The 9,675-nt window shown below is 43.7% G+C and overlaps 1 protein-coding gene across 1 annotated transcript; it reads right to left on the bottom strand.

The window, feature by feature from the left end:
- Positions 1–5,061: 5,061 nt before the first annotated feature.
- Positions 5,062–6,237, bottom strand: LOC127208465 (olfactory receptor 2T8-like). Its single transcript, XM_051167928.1, has one exon. It carries the CDS (start codon positions 6,230–6,232, stop codon positions 5,240–5,242), a length of 993 nt encoding a protein of 330 aa, XP_051023885.1. The 5' UTR covers positions 6,233–6,237; the 3' UTR covers positions 5,062–5,239.
- Positions 6,238–9,675: the final 3,438 nt, after the last annotated feature.

Raw genomic sequence — 9,675 nt, 5'->3', positions numbered from 1 at the left:
GAAAAGAAAACAAAATATTAGATGGTGGTGGCACACACCTTTAAAGCCAGCACTTGGGAGGCAGAGGCAGGTGGATCTCTGAGTTTAAGGCCAGCCTGGTCTACATAGTGAGTGTCAAGGTAGCCAGGGCTACACAGGGAAACCCTGTCTAGAAAAACAAGAGGCGGGGAGGGGAGAGGAGAGGGACAGAGACACAGAGACAAAGAGACAGGCAGAGAGACAGCGTTGCACATCGAGTTATGTTGAAGTTCATTTCTGTGCTGTGGTTTCACTTCTGTGGTCATAATAAATACCCTGATAAAAAGCTGCATGGTGGAGGAAGCAGCTAGTCACATCTCATCCTCAGTCAAGAGCAGAGAAACATTCGCTGTGTTTCAGCTCTGCTCCAGCAGGGGAAGGTCTAGTGCAAATGTAACAGCTCTGCTCGCAGAGGCATCCTGGCATCTGGGGTCTAAGGAGTCCCACAAAGTTGCAACGCATAACAAACTTCACACAAGAGATTTATTGGGAGAGAAAAACCCAGGAGGGTGGCTGCCTCTGCTCCGGCTAGAACTAGCAGGGAACTGATCAGAAAGCAGGGTTTATATAGGGGTTCTGGGGGAGGGGCCATGGGGTGGAGTTTTCCAGGATGGCCTGAGATTGGAGGGACTATGTGGCAAGATCAGGGATTGATAGGATTCTGCAGCCTGATCTTGGAGCTCAAGGATTGGTGGGTTTTGGTGGTTGTTGTTGTTGTTGTTATTTTCTTGTCCCCGGTGTCAGGCTTGGAGTTAGGGTGTTCTTTTGTTCGTCCTGGTCTCAGGGTCAAGTTGGGGTCAGGGTGTTTTTTCCTTAGGCCTTTTACCTTACACATGCACCTATGCTAGCTGCTTGCTGCTCAGTTTGGCCATGAAATGGTGCTGCCCCCTGCCACCACATTTAGGGTGGGTTATCCCATCTTACCAATCAGTACAATCCCAACAGACCAACCGGATCCGTCCCAGGTTGGGTCAAGTTGACATTAAACCAGCCAGCAAACTGCTCAGAGAGCTGCGGACAACTGACGAATGGAATTTTGCAAAGCAAATTAATCAATCATCTGAAGAGCTTGCCCACATAATGAAAGAAAATTTGTATCATCTGTGCATCTGATAAAAGGATCCGTATCTAGAATATACCAGTAATTCAGAAAATTAACCAAGAAACCAAACAATCCAATCAATAAATAGACAAGTAGGAATGGGCAGCTCTCAAAAGATGAAATGAAATGGCCAGAAACTCATGAGAATCAGAACTACACAGGGAATTCCATCTTACCCCAGGCAGAATGGTCACATTCCAGAAACAAAGGCAAATGTTGGTGAGGGTGTGAAGGGAAGGAACCGTTTCTTCCTGCGAGTGGAGTGCATACTAGTCTGGCCACTATGGAAATCAAGACAGCGATTACTAAGAAAACTAAAAACAGACCTACTGCCCAAAGGATTCCAAGTCAGCATATCAATGCCTACAGTACCCTTCACAATAAACTGTGTAGCCAACCTCAGCATCCGTCATCAGAGGAACGGATAGGAGAAATGTGGTTTCTATACACAGTGGAGTCTTTTTTTCAGATGTAAAGAAAAACAAAGTTACGTAGTTTGCAGGAAAATGAGTGAAACTGGAAATGATCATATTAAATGAATTAAACCAGTCTCAGAAAGACAAATATTGCATGTTTTTCTCATATGAAGGTCCTAGATTTAACAGAGAGACATAAAGTTATGTATGTACAAGTGAAATTGGCCAGGAAGAGCGACTACTGGTGGGAGGAGAGGTGAGTAAGGGTAGGGTAGGGAATATGGGGTGGGATTTGCTCAAAGCACAACATATAGTTGAATAAAAGCATCCTTGTGAACACAGTACCACGCTAATGAGTGACTACAATGAAGCTTCCTCCTTTTCATTATTTTGAGACAGAGTCCTGTGGTATAGCTGGGGCTGTCCTGGAACTTGTGTAGGCCTTGGACTCACAGAGCTCTGTCTGCCTCCATCTCCTGAAGATGGAATAGAAGAAGAAGAAATGATACCGGTGAACGAGCGGGCATCAGAAAAGACCGAAGAGACTCTACCTGAAGACCTCTGCTGTACAGTAAGAAAGGGAGTTGAGGAAGAAAAAGGCCTGGAAGACAGCTCACCTTCTGTCCTATACGCAGATGAGATGTTTACCCATGTGTGCTTCCTGCTTCAGTCCAGGGCTGGGTCTGCAGGGCATCCCAGAACACTTGGTATCTCTCTACAGGAGTTCAGCAATCAGAGGCAGGCAAATTAGGAGTTCAAGTTAAAAAAACAACAGCAAAACAAAACAAGAAGCAGACAACAACAACAACAACAAAAACAACAACAAAAAAAAAAAAAAAAAAAAAAAAGGAAAAAAATCAGCGCTTTTATTGATTTTTCCCTAATAAGCTGTCATTTCTGTATTGATGGTTAGCATCAAACTTGGCCAGGATGTAGTCATCAGTAAAAGGGGAAATCAAAGCCAAATGCAAACAAATGCACTCTAAGAGGAAGTACTGAATGAATGACTATTATAAGTCTATTCTTTACTTTACCACAAGTTAAAAAGCTCTTATTCCATCCAGGCTAAGGGTACCACTACTGACCGACTAAGTGTCTCCTAAAGATAGTGCAGAAACTTTGTGCTGTGGTTATCATTTTATTAAAGTGTTCCCGTGTCGCATGGCGCACCGAGTTAACATTGCAAATGGACTGAGCTGCATCGGAGTTCTGGACTCATGTTTTTGTTTGAGGCATTTCCCGAATGACTGCATGGCTTACAGAGCTGGCTCGCATCACCCTTTCTGGTTCATCCTTTGCAGGCTCTGCTGGGGGCACCCTGTGAGGTGTGCTGGGCCACATCAATGTTGTTTGAAACTAGAAAGTGGTGTGGGAGAAGGGCTTCAGACAAAAACAATTAACAAGAGGAAAGGGATAGATTAATCATGTTATTTTAAAAGCATTCTCTTAGAGTTGCTTTCGTATTGGTTTTGTCTTTGGAAACCAAAATGTATTTACAAGTATTTAGAATATACAAATGTATTAGTAGAGACTTTGTAAAATTGATACTTTGAAAATGTACCAAGTTGATTATCTGGAAATTACTGTCGGCTTATAACTTAGCAGAAAGTGATGGGATGTGTGCTCTGCCACCTACAGCTTTACTTCTTAAACTCTGCTCTCATTCTTCACCTGAGATGTTGTCCCTCAGGACACTATTCTTTACAGAGAAGGTTTCAGGGTTTTCAGGGATTGAGTTCCTCGATGGAATTAAAACAGATGCTGTAACACAGCTCAGCTGTCAAGGGTCACTGCTGCAGGTAAAGTGGAAGACTTTAAACCGGAGCTCCGGATAGGTTAGCCTTACAATTAAGCCTAGGTGGTTAGGGATTAAGATGTTTTTAGATCTAGGTAGATGTTTTAAGTTAATAGAGATGAGATATGATATATATTGATTTTAATTCAGAATTTTAGACTCAACACGATAGGAAAGATGTTTACTTCAAGTTTGCCAAATACAAATAGCCAAATCACTATGAATATAACATTTATATAATTCCTTATTGTTTTGTGGTTCTTCCTGCTGTGTGTAGTTTATTTTATTTATGTGTAATAATATAAATGTATATGTTAAAAAAGAAACATAATAAAAATAAAAAGGAGCTCCCAAGTACATGCTAAGTAAAAAAACAAAACAAAACAAAAAACAAAAACAAAAAACAAAACAAACAAACAAACAAACAACTCCAGACATTGAATGAGAACATTCTAACATACAGTTTTATTTTAAAATTCCAAACACTCCTTTGATACCTGAGTGAATCCCAAATTGTTTGCTGCAGAAACAGCAACATTCTTATTTCTCATTTTTCCAAGACTGAATACAAAGTTAACCACAGACGATGCCCCACCTAGCAGTAAGTCAATATAAAAACACTGAGCATCAGCAACCACCTGCAAACCACACACAGGAAGCAGAGTGAGTTACAGCCACACTCAGGAGACTTCCGGAGCAGAAAGTGTTGATGAAGCCTTGTAGAAACACTAGTGTACTATTAGCAGTTTAAAAAAATAGACACTGGAGCATGCAAAATGCAGAGAATCTTCACAACCATCGAACACACAGAAATCAAGACATAAGAAGTGAGTGCCATTGGTTTCCAGCGATCTGACAGTATAGGACAGAAACGGAATTCAGACTGCTGCTTAGGTCCACGGGCAGATGTTCCATGAGGAAAGGGCTCAGCGGACCTCTGTGCAGTTTTGAGTTTTGCATCTCTTCATACAGATGCAAGGGGAGAGGTCTGTAGAATTGGCTGGAAGCTAAGTCTTACTGCTGAGCACCCTCTGGCCTGAACACTGTGTTTTGGTCACCCTATCTTGAAACAAACTGGCTGTCAAGGTTGCTTCATCCCGCATGGGTAGAAAAATTCTTGTGCGGTGAGGCATGAGAATTTTTCACTGAGAATTTGTGAGTTTTCTGGTTTTTTTGTTTTGTTTTGTTTTTTTGTTTTTTAAAGAATTCAGTTTGAAATGAGAAGGCAGCTCCACAGTCAGCTGCCGGCGTGCCATTTTACCAAAACCTCAGTAAGGCAGAAAATAACCCAAGACACGAGTATAGGTGCACACGCCCTGCCCCCCTTACTTGTGGCTTTGCCTTCTGTACTCATAGCTACCTTCCAACAACTGCCAACTGAAAAGAATAAAACATGAAGCATACCAGAAGCGTTCATCTCATCCTCTTACAGTGCTGCCTCCTGAGTGGCATGTTGAGACGACCCACGGTCCTGAGGCCCACTTCTGGCCAGCGAATCCTCACTGTGTGTGCTACCCATCCACGTCACACAGGAGCCGCCTCAGTTCTGTGGCCTGTAGTTCATTCAATAATGCCCCAAAGGGCTCACATCGTGATGCTGAGGTTCAGATATGTTAAGGACAAGCTGAAGAGGACTTACTAAGCTAAACTATGGAAGCTCTCCGCTTACTAAGCGGGCATTAGTTTGCCAATGCCCACAGCAAGAACAAACGCAGCCACGAAATTGAGCGGAAGGACAAAGCAACTTAGCGATTGTTTTGCTGAGGCTCCTCAGGCTCCCCAGTTCTGGCTGGAGGATGGAAGTGTTGAGTTACAGTGGGAAGGAAATGTAAACAGCAGAGTTTGGGATTCTCAGTGGCTTCAAGTATCCACTGGGCATCCTGAAACGTAACTCCTGTGACGAAGGGGCTACTGCATACCTTTCCTCTTCGCACAACCACAAAGGTCCAAGCAAACCAAAGCATCCTTCCTAGTTAGGGTAATACAACAAGCCACATACTTCCGCAGGCTGTCATTGACCTCGTTGTTCCGAAGACTGTAGATGAGGGGGTTCAGCATGGGGGTGACAAGAGTGTAGAATGCCGATACAACCTTGTCATGGTTAGCTGACGTGGAGGATGTGGGCCTCATGTAAACGAAGATGGCTGCTCCATAAAAGAGGCCCTCTACCGCCAAGTGCGAGGAGCAGGAGGCAAAGGCCTTCCTGCGGCCTTCTGTGGACCGCATTCGGAGGACGGCAGTCAAGATGAGGCCATACGACATCAGGATGAGGGAGAAGGGGACCAGAAGCATCAATACACAGCAGATGTGCATGACAAACTCAAAGATAGATGTGTCACCACAAGCCAAGCGCAGCAACACGGGGGCCTCACAAAAGAAATGATCGATTTCATCCCGGTTACAAAACGAGAAGCTCAGGGTGGCAGCGGCCTGCATGGCTCCATCAGCTGCTCCCAGGAGCCAGGACCCCAAGATCAGTCTTAGACACAACCGCCCACTCATGAGAACTGGATAGCGCAGCTGGTGGCAGATGGCCACATAGGGGTCATAGGACATGGCTGCTAAGAGGAAGCACTCCCCACCATCCAGTGTAAGGAAGAAAAAGATCTGGAAGCCACAGCCAGCAGTGGAGATGGACTTCTTGTCCATTAAGTAACCAGCTGCCATTTGGGGCACTATGGTGAAGATCAGCATCATGTCCATGAGGGAGAGTTGGCTCAGGAGAAAGTACATGGGTGTGTGGAGCCGGCAGTCCTGGTGAATCAGGAGAAGCAGGAGGGTATTGCCCAACATGGAGTTGAGGGCCACAGTGAGAACCAGCACAAAGAAGACCAGGTGGGCTCTGGTGTGGTTGAACAGTCCTAGGAGAATGAAGCCTGCCGTGGCATTCCCCTCGTCCATGACTTAACAGCAGGAGCGACACTGCAAATGGAGGGACAGAAGAGAGCTTCGTCATCTGTTATGCTGTGTGAACTAACACAGGCCTAGGAGGTTGCCTGTGAGAAGTGGTGAAACATATTGCAAATCCTTCATCCATGTTTGCAAAATGGTTCCTGGTCACAAAATTGGCATCAACCTTTTCTCATTTCCAAGGTTTACCTGACAAACGTCTCATCAGAACAGTGAGTTAATTGGTATAATGGAGCAAAATTCTCTAAGTGGCAAGTGATTCCTGACTTTCCATCACCTGAGATCCATATAAATCATTGAGAACAGTTTGTGTATTTGTCACGTATATCTTCATGCACACTATATTTTGCACAAGTAAGTCTTAGGCACTTAACCAAATTAAGATATATTTGTGAATACAACTTAGGGAACTTGTTAATGTAGGTGACACATTTATCATAGTGCAATATGTTTGTTTATTTATTGAGACAAGGTCTCATGTAACCCTGGGCTGGCCTTGAATTTGCTAGAAATGGCCTAGGAACTTCTGATCCTACTGGCTCCTCCTCCCGAGTACTGAGATTACGGACATGTACTATCATGTCTGGTTTATGTAATGGCTGGGGATTGCACACAGGGCTTTGTGCGTGGCAGGTAAAAATTCTACCTATTAAACCACAGCCCTGGCCCCATCAAAGTTTATTGAAAACACCAAGTTCACAAGACTCCCTCTAACACTGAATAATAAAGATCATGTCAAACAAAAGGGTGTTTGCTCTCAGATCCAGAAACAGAAAAGGCAGACTCTGTGGACAGAGGCTAGACTCACCCTGGGGTGGGAGTTCACTACGTTCTGCTTACAGAAGCTGACGACTCAAATAACATGGCCTTCTGGGGCGTTTCTACAGTGTGGAACTGTTACACTAAATGCACCTTCTAATGGACCGTTCCAAAGTACTTTTCCATATCAGACAACCCCTCCCTCTTCACAATCATATAACTTCACCATTCAGTGGATAATCCAGGGACCCTAGTGTCTGCCTAACTGCAGGGGGAAAAAATGATTCCTGCTACCAAGACTTTAAATCTTTACTTTCATTTTAATCTCTGACTTGACGGTGCCGTGACTGTTTGAGCTTTACTGAATCAAAATGCTCACAGCTACAAAGATGTGGATACTGATTCATTCTCAAGGGCACTGTCTAGTTCCAGAGTCTAGAGGCAGCCTGTGTTTTCTGGGGTACCCCTTGCCCCTCGACATGTCTCTCCTCAGGTAAAATCATAGCTATGCCTGGAACAATGTCATCAGGGCTCACTCAGCCCCTGGCCAAGTCCTGGAGCATTTTAGTTGGTTGTTTGTTAGTTAACTATTTTGAAAACTAGTTTATTATTTGAAAGTTACATTGAAAGTATGTTCTCTCTGCTCAGCTCATGGTTTGCCCACATTCTAGGCTCTATATTATTTCTCCCTCCAGAAACACTATGGAACCATGGCCATGGCACTCAGTACATCACATTACTGAAGACTTAGAACCCCCATGACTCATTTTTCCCCCTCCACTGTTCCAATATCCCATTATTGAAGAGAGGAGAAACTTTAAGTTTGTGTCATTTTGGCCTCTGGAGGGCACGGAGCAACTTTCTTAAGCTACGTTCTACAGCCAGAGTAACTATGTTAGGTACATAGGCACTACGGTGTCACTAGAATCTGTCTTCTAAACGTTCTTAATGCCTCCAAGTGAGGACTCAGCACTCACCGAGCAAAACCCCCCATTCTTCTCACCCCTCAGCTGCCGGAAGCCACTGTTCTCTCTCCCTCAGTCATGTGGGACCCTGCAACCACTGGGCCCCTGCCCATTTGTGATGTCATCTGTCTGTGGCCAGTGCAGCAGGCATCTTCCTCCCTTTGTGAACACATGTGTACTAAATTAATGAGATGCTTGACAACAAACGTTGGAGTTTGTATTTTGATAACTAAGATAACACATGAAACAGCAATGATGGCCATGCACTGTGGCGTACACCTGTAATCCCAGCACTTGGGGAGGCAGAAGCAGGCAGATGGCTGTGAGTTCGAGGCCAGCCTGGTCTACAAAGTGAGTCCAGGACAGCCAGGGCTATACAGACACACCCTGTCTGGAAAACAACAACAACAACAACAACAACAACAACAAGTCAACCAACCAACCAACCAACCAACCAACCAACCAAAAAAAACAAAAAAAACCCAAAAACAACAAAACCCAGCAATGATGAGTCTTTGTTTAACACATGCAAAAGAGGTTTATATGTTTCCAGAAAATCAGCTCAACAGCTGCCCCCATTTCTCTGTTAAAAAAATAAAACCACACCACATTTTCTGTTTTGTTCTATTTATACAGTGCTGGGAGCAGAATGTAGGGCCTCACATAGGCTTGGCAAGCTCTCTACCATGGATTTATATGCCCAGTCCTAGAAATGATGTATTGTGAAATTTCTACTTAAATTTGAGCAGTTTTTAAGTTTGAAATGTTTTGCTCAGCTTTTTAGTGATGATAGAGGGTTACACGCACATTTTAAAGGTGAAATAAATGGTTAAAAGTGATCAGTCATTATGAATCTGTGTGGTAACTTGTTTTTATTAAAATTACTGCCTATATCTCTACATACAAATGAGACAAGTTACTACTATGGAAAATGTTTCTAAACCTCCACAGAGTAGCTATTGGGATCAGTCAGTTCCTATAAGTCTGACCTTGGAAATGATTTGTGGTTGAAACTGGCCCTGGAGACTGAGCTCGTTCAGGTACACGCTAAATGCACTGCTAGGGAGTGAGACCTCCAGCTTGAGGAATGCAGGGGATGGGGAAGTGTTGCACCCCAAAACCCAAAGGCTTCCTCTTACTCTCTCTGCCTGTGTCCATTGACTTGGACATCTTCTTGCCACGTTTGCACAGTCCTTTCTTAAAATGGCGTGAGCAAGCTGACATCTTTACTCAAAAGTGCACTCGCATCTTTTGCACTTGGAATCACAGTCACAGCCGTTCCTCTTACAAAAGCTTCTTGAGAAACCACAGACAAATCAGAATGTATAATTTCCTTCCCACACTGCCCCAAATTCATCGTTAACAGTAATTTTACAAGTCTAAGTTTCAGGATACTGAAATGAAAAGCAATCTGCATGTGAAAAATAAGGTAGTAACGGAGAAGTTGTTTATATTGATGACATTATGGATTCTTTTTAAAAAGAATTAACCACATTTTCATTCATCAGGTATCATAATGTACAACAGGGGAGCCTTTTTTTGGTAAAATTTCTGGGGTGGTGGGACTAGATTTTCTGTGTAGGACTCCTTGTTCCTCCACCTCCACTTTTGTGGTTTGGAACTGTATTTTCAAGAGTTAAATTTCACAAATAATCAGATATGCAGAGGTTGACATGACCTACTTACAAGAGCCAAAACTGATGCCCAGCA

This window comes from Acomys russatus, chromosome 25 (assembly GCF_903995435.1).
Source record: "Acomys russatus chromosome 25, mAcoRus1.1, whole genome shotgun sequence".
Classification (NCBI taxonomy): Eukaryota; Metazoa; Chordata; class Mammalia; order Rodentia; family Muridae; genus Acomys; species Acomys russatus.
This window is presented reverse-complemented; position numbering and strand designations above follow the sequence as displayed.